The 16,750-nt window shown below is 51.5% G+C and overlaps 8 protein-coding genes across 8 annotated transcripts; 3 read left to right on the forward strand and 5 right to left on the reverse strand.

Moving 5' to 3' along the window:
• Positions 1-1,028: 1,028 nt before the first annotated feature.
• Positions 1,029-2,420, forward strand: AYO21_09784 (hypothetical protein; the record flags this gene model as incomplete). The annotated part of the gene is made up of 2 exons (XM_022659713.1): positions 1,029-1,477; positions 1,523-2,420. 2 exons carry the CDS (start codon positions 1,029-1,031, stop codon positions 2,418-2,420), a joined length of 1,347 nt encoding a protein of 448 aa, XP_022507943.1.
• Positions 2,421-2,606: 186 nt separating this feature from the next.
• AYO21_09785 (hypothetical protein) lies at positions 2,607-3,955 on the reverse strand (the record flags this gene model as incomplete). Its single annotated transcript, XM_022659714.1, has 2 exons — positions 2,607-3,662; positions 3,713-3,955. 2 exons carry the CDS (start codon positions 3,953-3,955, stop codon positions 2,607-2,609), a joined length of 1,299 nt encoding a protein of 432 aa, XP_022507944.1.
• A 2,247-nt stretch (positions 3,956-6,202) lies between these two features.
• AYO21_09786 (hypothetical protein) lies at positions 6,203-7,009 on the forward strand (the record flags this gene model as incomplete). Its single annotated transcript, XM_022659715.1, has 1 exon — positions 6,203-7,009. One exon carries the CDS (start codon positions 6,203-6,205, stop codon positions 7,007-7,009), a length of 807 nt encoding a protein of 268 aa, XP_022507945.1.
• A 2,606-nt stretch (positions 7,010-9,615) lies between these two features.
• On the reverse strand, positions 9,616-9,939 carry AYO21_09787 (hypothetical protein; the record flags this gene model as incomplete). Its single annotated transcript, XM_022659716.1, has 1 exon — positions 9,616-9,939. The coding sequence occupies one exon, from the start codon at positions 9,937-9,939 to the stop codon at positions 9,616-9,618; it is 324 nt and encodes a 107-aa protein (XP_022507946.1).
• Positions 9,940-10,451: 512 nt separating this feature from the next.
• Positions 10,452-12,573, forward strand: AYO21_09788 (hypothetical protein; the record flags this gene model as incomplete). Its single annotated transcript, XM_022659717.1, has 9 exons — positions 10,452-10,648; positions 10,704-10,798; positions 10,852-10,861; positions 10,920-11,047; positions 11,117-11,202; positions 11,249-11,370; positions 11,424-11,830; positions 11,880-12,090; positions 12,144-12,573. The coding sequence occupies 9 exons, from the start codon at positions 10,452-10,454 to the stop codon at positions 12,571-12,573; spliced, it is 1,686 nt and encodes a 561-aa protein (XP_022507947.1).
• A 171-nt stretch (positions 12,574-12,744) lies between these two features.
• Positions 12,745-13,927, reverse strand: AYO21_09789 (hypothetical protein; the record flags this gene model as incomplete). Its single annotated transcript, XM_022659718.1, has 3 exons — positions 12,745-12,882; positions 12,953-13,119; positions 13,174-13,927. The coding sequence occupies 3 exons, from the start codon at positions 13,925-13,927 to the stop codon at positions 12,745-12,747; spliced, it is 1,059 nt and encodes a 352-aa protein (XP_022507948.1).
• A 311-nt stretch (positions 13,928-14,238) lies between these two features.
• Positions 14,239-15,399, reverse strand: AYO21_09790 (hypothetical protein; the record flags this gene model as incomplete). Its single annotated transcript, XM_022659719.1, has 2 exons — positions 14,239-14,791; positions 14,837-15,399. 2 exons carry the CDS (start codon positions 15,397-15,399, stop codon positions 14,239-14,241), a joined length of 1,116 nt encoding a protein of 371 aa, XP_022507949.1.
• Positions 15,400-16,083: 684 nt separating this feature from the next.
• Positions 16,084-16,677, reverse strand: AYO21_09791 (hypothetical protein; the record flags this gene model as incomplete). The annotated part of the gene is made up of 1 exon (XM_022659720.1): positions 16,084-16,677. One exon carries the CDS (start codon positions 16,675-16,677, stop codon positions 16,084-16,086), a length of 594 nt encoding a protein of 197 aa, XP_022507950.1.
• Between the last annotated feature and the right edge of the window lie 73 nt (positions 16,678-16,750).

Consider the following 16,750-nt stretch of genomic DNA (forward strand, 5'->3'; position numbering starts at 1 on the left):
GACTATATACCTTCGAGTAATTTACAGGCCCTACCGGCGCTAGTCCGAAGGCCTTCGGCCGAGGACTAGCGTGACGGTCATTACACGTCCTTGGCATTCCTGCCAGTCACAGGTGGGAGACGCAGGCGGCACGTGTCGTCGTAGCGAGCAGAAAACACAACGCTCTTTGCACACTTTCATTCAACAATTTGCCATTGGTAGTCCCAGTTCGGGCTGCTCTCCGTTTGTAAGTCCAGAATAGCTTGAAAATTACGCACCAGAGCATCAAAAGCACGAGAGTAGCTCATCATGAACTTAAGCCTGTCAAAAGACCCTCTTTCAACGTGTCGGTGCCAACAACCAAAGATCACATCGAATCCTCTCAGAAGCAACCTCTTTCCGACTAGCATCACTGTGCCATAAACCGCATCTACAGGGGATACTCTGGGAATTGCGGCCAAGTCAAAGCACATTTGCCCACCACCTAATCGTCGCAATGGCGAAGATAGAAAGAGAGGGGAACGACAGGACCAACACAAGATGTGGACATTCAGTTTCTTCTCGACCTCACCGCAACTCGCCATATTCTAGGACTGCTGCTCTTTCGCACACACCAGGGCTCTATTATCTCAAGACTTCTTTCCTTGATCTTGCTATCGGCCGTGGACTGGCTCTTCGCAGGCTCGACTGATAATGTGTGAGCTGTTTCGTCGGCAATGCTCGTCTTCTCCAAGGAGGCTGGTGTCCCGGTTGAACGAATGCCAACTGTAAATGGGCTATTCCTCCCTGCTTTGCATCATGGGATCGATATGGCTTTCCCCAGGCTTGGTCATCGGATTGTTGCTTTTGTGGAAATTCGACACCAAGTGGGATGCAATGTGGTATCGCCCATCAATGATCTTGGGGAACAGCGACCCCAAATCCACTCACGGACTTATTTGGAGAGGAATCATCAACCACCAGGAGAACCCCATGATCCAAAAAACCAGGAGAAATTACACTTTTGCCCCCCCACTGGAGTCGAATTTCGCCTCGATAATCCATCGAAAATGGCCGTGGTCGACCACACCGCCCAGCTTGCACACTTTCTCTCCCAACTTGAATATGATGATCTCCCAGAACAGGTTGTTGAGCAGGCAAAACGTGGGATTCTCAATAGCCTAGGATGCGGAGTGGGCTCTTCCCAAGCCTCATCCACGCAGAAAGTATTCGGCTTGATCACACAGACTGATCAAGCCAGTCTCTTGGGCAGAGCTGAGCGTGCGAGCGTTGAAGATGCTGTACTGCTCAACGGAATTGCCCTCACAGCAGCTGACTATGACGATACGCACCTGCGAACGGTGATTCACCCTTCTGGAACACCACTGGCAGCGCTTTTCTCCTGGGCGGAACACCATCACCTATCAGGCAGGGAGTTCTTACTTGCCTTCATTTGTGGGGTTGAAGCGCAATGCGCTGTAGGAAATGCAATATCTCCAGGGCATTATCGCGATGGATGGTAAGCACAATGCCAGCCCTGAAATACGGAAGCTAAGTGTTGCAGGCATATCACTGGCACAACCGGATCCTTTGGTGCAGCGGCAGCGATTGCAAAGGCACTAAAACTTGATCCGAGCCGATTTGCCGCGGCGCTCGGGCATGCCTGCAGTATGGCCGGAGGGATCAGGGCCATGTTCGGGACTGATACGAAGACCTTACACATGGGGAGAGCCGCGCAAAATGGTATTCTTGCAGCGAATCTTGCATTCCGTGAATTTCAGAGCTGTGAAAGGTCTCTTGAATCATGGGCAAAGCTGGTATCGTCGACAGTCAACGAACAACTGATCTCGATAATTGCACAAGATCGGAAATGGCAGATCCTCGAGAACACTTTCAAGCCCTATCCCTGTGGAATCGTCATTCACCCACTCATTGATGGCTGTTTGGAAGCATTTGCGGAAGACAAGTTTATCTCTGGGAAGCTGGAGGCCGTTGAGGTGGTGGTAAATCCCCAATGCGTGCGGCTGTGCTCGATCAAGCATCCAAAAGCCGGCCTCGAAACCATCTTCTCGTTGTATCACGGATGTGCGGTCGCACTAGTCCATGGGCGTGCTGGGCCTATCCAGTTTTCGGATCAGGCATGCCATGATGATGCGGTCGCGTCCGTGAGAGACAAGGTTAAGGTGGTAACTAACGAAGCTATTCGTGACGATGAAGCGCATTTGAAATTGAGGTATCTTTCGAACGGCTCCCAAGAGAAGAAGATCCATGTCAAACATGCAACGGGCTCCTTGGCTAAACCCATGACAAAACAGGGACTGGAGGACAAGTTTTTGGACCAAGCAGTACTGATTCTTGGAAAACAGACTGCGCAAAAGGCGATTGAAGCATCCTGGAGCCTTGACAATGTCGCGGATATTGCCAACTTTACACGTTTATTCAGTCCGGTGAATCGAGGTTAGATATTTTACAAAACAAAAACGAGCACGGCAGCATGCGTCGATGAAGGGGTGTCTTCAATCTGACCCTGTCTAAGCATCAAAGCATCTCTGACCTAAGTCGTCGTTGCAGTCCAACCCAGGGATTGCTGCATGTCCACAATATCCTTGCAGCCAGCTCCGTCGTACCTCTCTGGTGTCAGGAGAGACTCAAGACTGAAGCACAGAATCCCTGCGCTCCTCCAAAACCACTTCGAGCAGCGACAGTGCGCTTCCGGTGGGCTTGCGTATCTTGATCAGTTTCAGTCGAGAATCCGTCTCAGCAAATAAACGTCGCCATTCGCCCTCGTCCCTTTCCAGCGCATTGTGCATCACCATCATTTGCATGTCCCGAATGCGCATTCTTCGCTCATCTCCGATCTTGAGATTGCCGTACGGCAGGGTGACATAGTCCATGATCAGTAGCTTCGAGCCAGGTTTCATGGCTACGAGAAGAGCTTGTAGGATCTTCTTGGCATACTTATCTGCCCAGTCGTGGAAGATCATGCGGAGGAAATAAATATCGGCGACTACAGGCTGAGGATCCCAGAAACTGTGCTCTTGAAAGCTAATCCGGCTCTTCATATGCGCAGGGACGATCGAGGTCGAGGGATTTGTGGCCTGGGCGACAGTCTTGGGGAGATCCTGGACAATGCAGGTGAGTGACGGGTTGGTCTCGAGAATGGCAATGCTCGCATGGCCGAGGCTACCGCCCACATCGGCGATTGTTGTATGGGATAGGCTGCTCCATTCATAGGCCGACTTGATGTGTTGATGCGACAGTGGCGGCGACTTTGTGAACTGATTCATGACGGCGTGAAAATCGGCACCAAACTCAGGATGCTGCTCATGGTACTCGAACATGGGCAGATCGGTGTTCTTGAAAAGATTGAACGCCGTCTCGTTTGGCTCTGGTGAGCCGTGGCCCCATTTTTCGATCGCATCGTTGAAACGGCTTGCGATCGGCCATCCTCGATCGCTGGAATAACGGCTCAAAGTGGCAATGCCATCCTGGAGGAGCAGCAGCGATGTCTCGGAATGCGCCACTCCACCATCGACCTCGACAAAGATACCCTTCGTCATGGCATAGCGCAGGACTCGTTTCATTTGCGACTCGTCGGTGCCGACCTTTTGAGCCAGCGCCTCGTAAGATATCTTCTCGTCGGCCGGGACCCCCTTAGCAACAGAAAAGCGGTTGATATACCGCAGCGCGGTAAGGTCCATGATCTGGAATGGGTTCAGCTGTCACCCCAGTACATGAGCAGATGAGCACCCACGCTTGCGGAGAGTCCTTGGGTCAAAATATATTCGGGCGGAGTGACCATCAGAAGAAGATTTTGGACTGATTCAAACAACGACAGCCGCATATCTCGTAATTCCGTTCCATTTTGGTACAGAGACTTCGAGTGTCCGTTAACAAGCTTGGAGGCTTCGAGATTGCGGTTGAGCAAGCCTGCCTTCACCAGACACGCGGCAGCGACGGCTTCAAGTTCTGAGAGGTTAGTGTCTGACAATGCCATCTTGGATATGCTCCCAACCAGGCCAACAGCCGGCAGTCTCCTTGAGACGAGACCTCGAGGGATATATAGAACATGCCAACGCCATGCTTCAGCCACTCATCACCCCAACAACTCCTCGCACAATCTCACTGCTGCATGAGCCGAACTATCACGGAATCCTTGCGATATAGCAGATCACTGAGCATGCATGAGAGTCATCCTGCCAGATGGCCAGAACTCGAGTTTCGTGATCCACAACTCTTACTTCGTCCAGAGAAACCAATAGGCTTGTTCCCGCCCGTGCCGTCGTTGCGTCCGGCCACCCCGCGACTTATTCTTCTGGGTCCTTGGAGAATTCTCATCATCTTTGGCGCGGCTGACCACAGGGAAGAGTGTTGACAAACACTCGTCTTGTGCACCAATAAATCCAGTCCTATTGAACCGCTAGAAGCCACCAAGGACAACACCAAATTTAGAATTTCCCGATTGGGGGTAGCCAAGGTCGAATGGTTTTGAGGAATCAATCAGAGTACAGCTTCAGTGCGAAACCAACCTGCTTCTGGAATTCTTTATGTCGATCAGCAACCAGAGCATCTTTGCATTATTGTTCTCGGCGTCGTATAAAGACTTTTTGTCTTCTCCGTTGAGATGTCCCGATCCGTCCCATGTTGTCGAAGGGACATGATACTTGCTTCATCGATCACCAAAGAACCGAGCCAGGAATGAGGATTTCAAGCTAAAAACGGCATGTCTCCGTGAAACAGCTAATCGAGCCGCGGCGCCCAAGCTTTTCATATCGAGCGCCTTGCCACTATTGGAAAATGTGTAAAGGACAATACGAGAACGAAGGTGAGGGTAATCGAGAATCAGATTTACCCGAAGTGCACATCATGGGGCAGCCAAGGGTGGTCAGCGAAGGATAGAGCCCCATTGCGCCCCGGAGTGGTGGGTTACTAAGTCATCTCGTTGCTATAAGTAGTTTCTGTAGCACACCATTTCGCTTGGACCAAGAGGGCTAGGGAGTCTCTTGCCCACCAATTATCTCCACGGGAGTCTCGTATGAGACACGAGAATACCCTTGGCGACAAGGAAGGCGAGGAAAGAGAGACGATGAGGAAGATACTCGCAAGTTGAGACCAAGCGATACTAGGGCCACCCACATTACCTGGCTTATCCTGGCTGTCGTGCGACGACAAGGCTCGAAGATATCAGGCGGCCAAGGTCAGTATCCGAAATGCAGACTGAGCTTATTGGGCGGAGGTGATTAGGACGCACAATTGGCCAGACTCACTGTTCAAGTTGGTAGGAGGTTTGACCAGGCACGTTCATGACAAGAGGAACAGAAGTTGATTCTTGTGAGGTTTGTGGCTGAAGAACCAAAGGATGTTGGAATGGGTGGCCACCGATAGTTTGCTTTCATTGAGCGCTGTTCACACTAGGATAACCGAATCAATCATAGCAAGAGCATGTAGAAGGATATAAATTCCATCAGTTCGGCTGCTCTCCGCCTGAATATCGCCGTGGTGAAACAAGCGTCTTGACTTGGATGATTAGCCCCGCGTCGAATTGTTGCCAATTGGTTTGTGTCAAGGAGTAGACATTGAGCTCCCCCTGAGATATCACCTAGACTCGTACATATCGGCTCAAGACCCAGAATGTGATGGTTATGAGCCGGGCTGAAGGATACGGGTTCGCTCGACGCCTCAGCTCCCTTGGCAGCTTTTGAGCTGAGATTCGCCTGCTTGTATCCATCGATGGGGTCAGCCAAGGAAGCAAACCGAACCAGGGCTGTAAAAAGTGGTGCAAGGGGCGAAGGATGGCGATGGGGGGTACAAACTGGATGGAGCTGAGCTCATATGTGCCTGACATGGGTAATGTCCCCGTCCATGGAAATTCGCACAACACAAGGGACTGCGAGATAATCTATTGCTTTGAATAAAGTGTGTACTTGTACAGCTGAGACGGCGATGGCGGACTCGAATGTAGCAAACACGCACATATCCGGGCCTGATCGTGAAAGGTAACGATTCCACGGTAGCCGTGTCTCGTGAGTGGCGATTCTAGAGCAAGCTGAACAACCACTTCACCGGCCAAGCAGTCGATACGAAGTATCCAAACCTCATCAGGATCAAAAGTGGCCATTGGACCCCTTCCCACAGGAGATGAGAGCCTGTTGTATATATCAACTCTTTCCCGGTCACTCTCGAGTGCCGTCGAATAATGCGCAGCCTCATAATCCTCCACAACAGCTTGAACAAATGCAGTATCATGGCGCCTAAGCTTGTCCCTGACTACGAGGTCAAGATTCTGATCAAGCCCTCGGAAGTGCTGACCTCAAATAACAAGCTCGACAGCGCCATCGTAACAGAGTTTCATGTCGAGTCGAGCGCCAAGAAGATGAACATCCAATTTCTCGACACAAAGGAACGAGACCTCTATACCAGTGGCTGGAATCTTCGCATTCGAAAAGAAGAAGGAGAAGAGGACTTTGAGTTGACGTACAAGAAGCGCTATGCAATTGACGAGGGAGATGCGAGAATCGCGGGAGGTAGCATCGACATGGCACTGGAGACGGCTCTGCAGGAAGGGTTCGACACCACAACAGTGTACAAAGCCCAGGTTGAAGTAGGATACCAGAAGCAGACTCTCTCCGTCAGCTCCGACGTGAAGGTTTCCGCCAAGGATTTCGACGGAATGGAGCTGCCACGTGTGGACGACTCGCGCATATTCCTCAGCACCAACGCGCCCAGCAAATTCAGGAACTGGGTGAGAGACAGTTGGGGTACGGATCATGTCCAGAAATCCATCATTTATGGCCCGGTACACGCAAAGAGGTTCAAAGGCAGATGGGACGGATCCAAGCTCTTCATTGAAGTATGGCCAATTCGAAAGAGCGAAACGGACGCGACACTTGAACCAATTGTCGAGGTGTCTTTCAAGACGCCTGATGTCCAAAAAGCTCTGGAGGGACGAGCCAAGATTCTGGAACTTTTCCAGAAGAAAGGCTGGCTCCTCCCCGAAGACTCCTCAAAGACGAAGTTGATTATGGAGCGGTATGGTTGCTCCAGCATTTAGTTCCCGAATGATTCTCACCAGATGATCGATGTATCACCACCTTGACCACCGTGGCCAAGCCTGCGGCATAGCTGAATGTGTAGTAGTGGATCACAAATCAAGCAGATTTCCAGATATCATGGCATGTACAAGTAAGCTTCGAAGCGGTACGGGTCAGTATGGTGGGCCGGGCAGAAGAAAGGAGGAAGATTTCGAGTGGGTCAACCTTGTTGGGTTGGTTTCTGCAACAGACAATATCATGGGGAGGCCCTAAAAGATCTAGCGGGCACGATCAGCCTGATCAGCCCATTCTTGAATGTTGGTCCCTCGCAACGTCTGTCTCCTATGCTGTTAGAGAGACTCTTCATCGTCTGGTCCTGACAAATTGAATTCGTTTCTGGGCTGCCTAGTTGAACGCCTTTTCAGGTTAGACACTGATCGAGAAGTCGTTGTTGACGGCAAATGTAGCCAGCACATACTTGTATGCCATACCGTGAGTTTCGCAGGCGGGTGGACCCTCAGCGAGGTTACCGTCACTGAGAGTGAAAAGCATCGCGCCATCTCATTCGGAGTTGTCCTGATAGGCACTGGTCATCTGGTCGATCGGGAAGCTTTGGAGCTCGCCCCGTCCGTGGGTACCGCCCACCATATCAACTCCGCACTGTTGCCAGTAAGGCTGAGCTTATGTCCCTGACAGTCCCGTCTGACAGCCTCGCACATGGGTTGCTCAATGGTCAAGAGTGCTTGTGGATCTTCTGATGGGACGTACTTAGACCTCGTACTCGGAAAATGTACAAGTAGGACAAGTATATTGTGATTGTCAGAGGTGGTCCCTGTTGGGTCTGGGATTGTCTCGCCGTCATTTTTGCAATGTAACCGGCCCACTGGACGCCCGAAGCTAAGGGCTAGCATGGGTGAGGAGGTGGTCGAGACCTGGGTAAGAGACGGTCACAATCGCCCCCGCTGGAAGATTTGCCCCCACTTGGGGTGGTGTGAGGGCCGAGTGATATCCATACTTGTACAAGTAGATCGCTTTCCCCGGGTCACGCGTGAAGATGCCGGTTCTGGATCTGTTAGCGGCCCATTTTGCTTGTATGTACTCGTGCTGGTTGCTGTGATGGCGCTTAGTTGTAGTCGTCAATCGGGGCATGCCGTGCGCCGCCATGGTCCTTCCAAGGCAGGTTCGCTTGAAAAGTGCCAAGGTGCCTAATCGTGCCGGGCTAATAAACCTGAATAGGCCAGGAAACTCGCTTCACGGTTGAACATGCCAGATGAGGTACAAGGTGCGACGCTTGGCAAGTGGTGTATCGTGTAAGCTGTGCATAACTGTTACAAAAAACCTCGTTTGGCCTGCATGGGAGTTCTTGATGGTTGCATTGCTGACAACCATACTGTAGCTGATCGTGGGGATCTGTCCTATTGGAGATGGTCAAGGAGGGTGCTCTTCCCCCCATCTCCACGCCTCCAAGTAGGTCTACAGGTACTTGTATAAGTTGCTAACAGTGCATCTACACCATGGCGGTGGATAAAGAAGGTGACCACTCACCCACATGTATTGTCACTGCTGCGGCCGAGGCAGCGGAGTCTTTGTTGTCAACTGATGAAGGATTCCAAGGCTGTCCCAGGTGAAGCGAAGAGTCACACTCGTCTCGATGCACCTCGATGGGCGCAACTGGGGAACACTGTTTACCCGATTTATGTATCTTGACGGAATGACTCCCTGATATCGCTCGGAAGAATGTCGCCTTGTCGTGTCAAATGCAAAGGTAGAACCGGCCTGATTCTCCACTCTCGCTCACCACCGGATGTATGTGCAGATAACCTTTTGGGTTGGTTTATGTCTTTTCCAACATCTTTCGACTGTCAAATGCCTTCCGTCTGGTCGTGGACCGGCTATAGTCGTCCACGGTAGAGGCGCCCACAGAATTGAGGCTCAGGAAACTGTTCACGAGTGCTGGGGGGTGATTAAGCATCTTAGGTGCGCTTGTTGCGATCCTGAAGGGGTGGTGAGGGAACTGTTGTGGTGCGCCTGCGATGCCCTAAATCTTAGCTTCTTGTCATTTTGCTTATCTGTCTTGTCGTTGTCTTGTCGTTTTCTTCACCATATCAAGCTTTTTTGACGTCGTTCCCGTTATCTCTGCGTTCTGCTCTGTATCACAGATCGGCAACTTGCGTCATGAAGAAGCTGTTGCAAGAGTTACAAGATTGCACATCTGAAAGTGTCAGTCCACCTGTTCGCTAGTCAGGCAAGCGTATCCGATGGCTGGTTACCAGTCACTGCATTGATTTCTTGGTGATCGCACCTATCATTAGTCGCCCTCAGAATGTCTTTCCCTTCTCGGACATCATCGTTGCCCTTGATCAATTTCTAGGAGAGGCTATGACGATACTGTGAGGGTCGATCTGCGGTCAGAGTTTCTGTGCAGCGTAAGCTTCATCGGACGGTAGGATCGTCATCATCTTGTTCCTCATGGTACCGTTTTGGAGAACTACCACCAACTTCGGCCGGACCCATTCCGACTCCGATGAATGCGTTGGTGTTGTTCGTTTGACGGGACGAGGTTGGTCAACCAACCCCTCACGGTGCATTATTGATCAAAGTTCCTCTTTGTGGGCCCTCGCTCAATTTAAACCACGCGGACCGCATAGAAGGCATGGAAGCTCTTGACAGAGGCTTGGCACCCCCCCGCCACTGCAACATCCTTATCTTTTGACAATCCACTTTGAGCCACTGCGAGCCACTCCGAGCTACTTTGTGCCACCTGGGGCAATTTTGCCAGCAATCCCAGAACTCGCTCCGTCCGGCCAATCACAGTGCGCATAACACACGAGCAGGCGTCGATGGCTTCGAGGGAAGACCGACTGGTCATACGGATCATGCCCGGGCAAGGGATCGACGTCGAATCCTGCAACACGGTGGGTGACTGGCCATTTCGTTGCGCCTGGGCCATTGGTGGTTGGCGGTGTGTATGGGTGCCAGCGGTTGGTCGCCATCACGAAACTGCATATCTAGACCTGCGGGAAAAAACCTCAATTAGGTCTCGTGGTGTCATAGAAAGGTTCATCGAAGCTCACATGAGAGATACGCCACATCGGTTGATGCAAGCGATTGCTTCTGTCGTCTTCCCCCACCCAGGAATGCCCTACTCTCCGCAAAGCCGAGGCAGGGTTCGTTAAATGAGGGCGCGCCGGAACGATGTCACCTTATCGTGGCGATCACCAATGGTCTGTGTGGACAGTGCAAGGATCCAACCCACCCGAACCACTCTGAATGCGACCACCGTAGGACTCCTATCTATGATTTGCCGTACCTGCTTGTCGCTAATGGTTTTAGAGCTTAAGCGTGCTTGTGGTGCTTGCCTGATACCTGTGAAGCTTGGTTGCTTTAAAACCAGGGTCACCGCGGTCGTCCTCTGATCGTGTTCTTGTTTCCTCTCATTCTGCTCTCTGGACAATCGCCAAGATGAGTTCCGATAACAAATCCCATACTCTCAACGAGAAATATGCCACTGACAATGGAGCCCATGAGCCGGGTAGCCTCGCGGCTCATGTCAGGGGTCGACAATTCAGCGTCGACCCAGAAGATCAGACTATGGTGCAGGGCGACCAGTACGCGCTGCACCGTGATCTCAAGGGCCGACACATGCAAATGATCGCCATGTAAGTATAGGACCCGAGTGCTTCAAATGCAGATACTGACTCGCCTTTCTTATAGTGGTGGTGCTATTGGTGCCGGTCTCTTCATTGGTTCTGGTGGTGCCTTTCAGACTGGTGGACCTGCTTCTGTACTTCTCGGTTTCATGATCATCGGTAAGTCGTCCACTACAACAGGAAATGCAAAGTTGTGGCTAACAAGCTCTTAGGTTTCATGGTGTATGTGTCTCCGACGCCATTTTCGGTATTGATCTCTGGCTCACACTGTCCGTTTTAGCTACCTTATGATGCAAGCTCTTGCCGAGATGTCCGTTATGTATCCGATCAACGGCGCTTTCACAATGTACATCTGCCGCTTCGTTGATCCCTCATTTGGGTTTGCGTGCGGCTGGGAGTACGCCATCAGTTGGTTGACTGTTCTTCCCTTCGAAGTATCTGCCGCCTGTAATATTATCCACTACTGGCCTGGATCAGAGGGTATCAACAACAGCGCTTGGATCGTTCCATTGCTCGTGGCCTTGGTTGCTATCCAATTCTTTGGCGTGAGGGGATATGGCGAGGTACGCTCATTCCAAAGTCGTGCGACGTAGTGCTGATCGAACCAAGGTCGAATTTGCCCTCAGTATTCTCAAGATCATTGCTTGCATAGGGTTTATGATTCTTGGAATAATAATCGACTGCGGCGGTGTCCCAACAGATGACAGAGGCTACATTGGTGCAAGATACTGGTAAGTTGCCACTTTGTAATGGCTCTCGGTAGCGAGGCTGATATTTGAAACAGGCATCACCCTTATGAGGCATTTCTCAATGGCTTCCATGGCTTCTGCAGTGTCTTTGTCACCGCAGCTTTCGCCTACACTGGCACTGAGCTAACTGGACTGGCTGCTGCGGAAACGGCCAACCCCAAAAAGGAGATTCCACGGGCCTCCAAACAGGTTGTGTGGCGAATCTTCATCTTCTACATCGTCAACCTCTTCCTCGTTGGTTTGATCGTACCGGAGAACAGCCCCTTGTATAGTGGTGAAGGCTCCACTTCGCGACATTCGCCTTTTGTCATTGCAATTCAGCTGGCTGGCATCAAAGTCCTCCCGTCCATCTTCAACGCTGTCATCTTGATTGCAGTCATGAGCGTTGCCAACTCTTGCACGTTCGGCTCGACTCGAACAATTCAGGCACTTGCTGCTAATGGTAGGTGGGCACTCTTGTACTTTCTCTATCACGCTAAATCTATATACAGGAATGGGACCGAAGATTCTGGCCTACGTGGACAAGAAGGGCCGACCCGTGGCCGTTGTCATTCTGCAGCTACTCTTCGGCTGTCTGGCATTCATTAATCTGGCAGACAACGGCGGCACCATCTTCAATTGGCTTCTGTCATTGTCGGGTTTGTCAATTCTCTTCATCTACGGCGGTATTGCCCTGGCTCATATTCGCTTCCGTGCGGCATGGTAAGCACCCGGACCCAGTTCTGGCCCGTGCCTGAGTCACTGACCGTTTGCAGGAAAGCACAGGGACATTCCTTGGACGAACTGCCATTCCGAGCCGCCTTCGGAGTCTGGGGTTCGTGGGTGTGCTTGTTCATCAACGTTATCAGCCTTATTGCCCAGTTTTATGTTGCGCTCTATCCCATCGGTGGTCCTTACCTGGACGCCGACACTTTTTTCCAGCTCTACCTCGCCGGCCCTCTACTCATCTTTTTGTACCTGTGCTGGAAGGTGTATAGCTGGTTTGCCCGACCACAAGACCGTCCATTGTTCATCAGAGCGAAGGACATTGATATCTACACGGGTATGCGCGACACTCAAGTCGATATCAGTGGTCCAAATGTCCCAGATGAACAGAGACGCGCCAGCATCATGGAGCTGCAAGAGGAAAAGAAGAAGAGAGGTGTCAAGGACTGGGTTTTGGCTTTCCTCAGGAACATCTTCTAAAATGTTGAGAGCAAGATCAATCATCCTTTGCATACGAGGCGAATTTGGTCACTTGTAAATGAGCACAGACAGAGGAAGTGGGTAGTGATGGGAATGCAGTGGATAAGGAGATGTTAATTCAAACACGAAATCAAACAATTTCAAGACTGTATGATAGGGGGACTTTGTTTTTCACTCCGGATCCGCTACTTTCAAGATCGCCTTTCCTACCGCCCTGTTACTCTCGAGCATATCAACAAAGGCCTGTGCGGCATTTTCGATCCCTTCGGTGATATGTTCTATGCTTCGCAGCTTGCCCTCGCTCAGCCACTACAAAAAGCACATGTCAGGTTTCTGTCAATGTCCTCAATTTATTCGGGGCAACCACTCGGCTTCTTACCTGGAGCATCTTCTCGTCCCTTTGCTGCCGCCACTTGGGCCCGAACCGTGGATCTGTGACGACAAAGCCTTCCATCCTAAGTCGCTTCGCGATGACGTTCATAAGGCCCTTCACACCATGCTGCTCGGCAAGAGGTTTGTTATACTGAGAGATCATGCCACATTCAACTAGAAAACGACAATTAGTCGGAAAAGGGCCAGTAGGACAATGGCGATACCCACTGATTCTCCCAAAATTGTTCATGGCGCCAAGAGCTGCTTCTAGCTGCTCGCCTCCGACATTGTCGTAGTAAATGTCGATGCCCTGGGGTGCCAGCCTTCGCAGAGCATCGGCCGTACTCTCCTTCTTGTAATTGAAGCCGTCATCGAAGCCTACCTCCTTGATCAGACTTAGCTTTGCATCGTCGCCGACACTACCAATAACAGCCAAGCCCTCTATCTTTGCAATCTGACCGACGAACAAACCGACAGCGCCAGCAGCGGAGGAGACGAAGATGGTCTCCCCCCGTTTCGGGGCCCCGAGCTCATAGAGACTCGAGTACGCCGTGAGACCGGTCGAGCCTAGTAGACTGAGCCAGTTGGATAGTGGCGCGTTGGGAATCGGGTGAGCTTTGCGGACAAGGTCGCGCGAGAGGAGTTCCTCGGTAATGACACTATACTCGGCAACTGGGAATTGACCGTATACGATGTCTCCCTTGACGTACTTGTCGTTGTTGGATTTGATGACCTGGATCAGCGCGTAGGCAATCATGGGCTCTCCAATGGTGTACGCAGCAGAATATGATGTCGTCTCTGCAGGGCGCATCCGCCCTCTCATGTAAGGGTCGAGGCTGACATAGAGTGTCTTGCCGGTTACCCCTCCCCGAGGCGGATCGGTTGTGAGATCGAATTCCCGATCCTCAATACCCAGGTGCACATTTGGAATCGGTGCATGGGTTGGCACACTTCTGAAGATCAAGCTCTTGTTTTGAACCATAATGGGAGACTGTCGTAGTTGCGTTTTGAGCGAGGTTCACAATATTCTCGAGGCGGATAAGTCTGGGGAATCCTGGGGTGCTAGTCTAGTGAAGCGACCGGCTACGCGAATTGAAATCCGCCCGTCATCTTATTGGTAAGCGAAAATGTTCCAGCGATTTGGCCAGCATCGTTCAGTAATCGAGAAACAATTCATGGGAAACTTGGAGAGGGAGATATTTGCATCGTCGAGAACGCTTAGCGGCAGTAATAGAAATCGCGTTTGTTGTTTGGCCTACTCGTATTGAGCCCATTCACATGAAGTCATAAAATCTAGTCATTCAAGCCCCCTCGTCCGATGAAGTCTCGGAACCAAGGCAGGTAATGGGTGTAGCCCCAGTCCATAATCGTTACTATCATGCCTAGTACCGGTCGCAGGGACTTCGGTTCATCCCTGTCGACGAAGAAGGTCTTTTGATTGAGGAAGTAGATCCTGTTCTCTGTCGAGTCCATAACCGCAACGGACAGATGCACTTTGTCTTTTTCCCAAATCCACAGAGGCTGCGGTGCCAGTTTCGGTGTGATTGTTTCATTGCGTCTTGCTTGTCTATACATCCTCTCCTGCTTCCGAAAGCCGGCAGCACACCAAACCTTAAGCTGAGATTCTGCGGTGGCTGGGTCCGACTCTGCCTTGATCTCGACGTGACAGAAGAGGGCCCGGTCGTTGAGCATCCAGTGATCACTTTGCGACACGGTATAGTGCTCAAGTGACTGTTGGATCTCAAGGAATGTATCGGTGTCTGCGACTTCCAGGCCCAGGGAATAATCTACCCGTTTCTTGTATGGGCCACTGAGAAGGGTGGTAGGGGTAACATCGATCGATTTGCTACAGAATGTTAGCGATCAATTTAGCTAAACATGTTATACATACACATTGACAATATCAACGTATTCCCGCCAGTTTGACAACTTTCTGGCCAATTTTAATATTGGCAGTACCACCCAATCGCTCCACGAATCTTCATTGGCATTTCTGCGAAGACATCTTTTCAGTTCAGCATGAATATTTCTTAAGTCTTCCTCTTTCAGTGATTTTTGCCAGGCATCGTCGGTTTTAGCAATGGCTGTGAACAGGTTCTCGAGCAAAGGCACCTCAGTGGATCTTCCGGTAACCCTCCACCTTGCGACCTCGTCAACATCGAGAACTCGAAGAATGGGGCCCGAGAATTGTATGGCGAGCGTGCGACGACGTTTCGAAGGGCTTGAGCTGCGAGAGCTTGTCGCTTGTGATGAATGTGAGGACTGTGCAGTGAGATCGGGCGCAGCCTCCAGGTCAAGCCCACTGACGCTGCCAGTTAGTAGTGGGCTCTGCAAGCCACCTAGCCGCGTTCTCTTAGCTCGAGGAGTATCCTCATTCTCCATCTGTAGTGATTTTCGCTTCAGGCCAGAGGTGCCGCAAGACGCAGGCTGAAGAGACGCAGGCTCGTGGACCATCTCGGATTTCGATGATTGGTTGACATTATTGAGCCACTCAGTGATTCGTTGTGATGATGAGACTGACATAGCAATACCTCTTGTCGTCCTGCAATGAAAGATCACCCCTCATTAGCATGGGTGTATCTCATCTCCGACGAGCTGTTTATGACTCCTGCTGCGACAAGTGTTTGCACTGTGGTTTTGTGACCAGCTGCATCACCTAGGTAACGGCTCCGCGGGACAGACCCCACCACGTGCCGACGGAGGCTTATGTAATTACTAGCCACGCACTAGCCACCCACCGGCTACAGCACCCGCCTAGTGACAAACCTATTTCAACACGTGACACTCTTAGCTGGCTAGCGTCTTCGCAGCTTTATAGTGTATGTGTCAGCAGTTCCCGACACTGAAGCGTGCGAGAAGAAACTCCGCTAGGAGTGGAATGAGAGTATCGAAACAAGTCCACGGATCAAGCTCCTTGGGCTCGTTCGCATAGATAACGGTCTGTAGAAAGAGATAAAAGGGGCAGGTGAGATTTTCACCGACAATAGTACGTCCATAGACTCCCATATGCCCACTGGTGCCCGACAAATTCTTCTCCTCTTGTGAGAACTGCAAGAGCTTAGAGTATTGAATGGGTCGAGAAGACCTTCTAGGAAATAGCACCAGACACTACGTACCATCAATGGCATGCCTCTACCTTCAGCCTCGAGCATCCTCAGGTACCTTGGCATCGAACCCGTTGAGGATCACGCTGACATAGCTATAAAATCCCGTATAATGGATGACGGCTGCTGCGCCGTCCTTGCCCAACACCTGCACCGCCTTGTCGTAAATCGTTTGGTCGAGAGGCCCCGGCTTGCCCAGAGCGGTCGCCAGCTCGAAAACGGTTTTCCCTTCATCTGTCAACGTGCCGGGACATCTGCCTGTGTTGATCTCTTGTAATTCGGCCTCGGTGATCCCGGCCCGTTGAGTGGCGATGATATGGTGCGCGTAATTTTCATAGGCGGCCTGCGTGCGCGACCCCACCACCGCAATCGCAACTTCGCGGCCATACAGAGACAGGCCGGGGATCGTCTGCAGGGCTCTAACGATGGCCTGGAACGGCCGCGCCACTTCAGGATGATGGAGCAGGATTCCGTATGGTCCAATCAGGGTGCCGTCGTCGAGAATCAGCCGCGGCGACCGCGACGGGGAGTGGTAACGCGCTTGGATGGATTGGGTGAAGTCGTCGTGCAGTGATCTTTGATCCTCGGTGAGGTCCGAGGTTGGAATCAGGCCCAAGCGGTTCGACATGGTGGTTTCAACAAGCGGGGGACGATTCTGAGCCAAACGTCGCCGAGAAAAGAGGTAGAGGCGCAGGAGATTA

The sequence above is a fragment of the Fonsecaea monophora genome, assembly GCF_001642475.1.
Source record: "Fonsecaea monophora strain CBS 269.37 chromosome Unknown Scaff102, whole genome shotgun sequence".
Classification (NCBI taxonomy): domain Eukaryota; kingdom Fungi; phylum Ascomycota; class Eurotiomycetes; order Chaetothyriales; family Herpotrichiellaceae; genus Fonsecaea; species Fonsecaea monophora.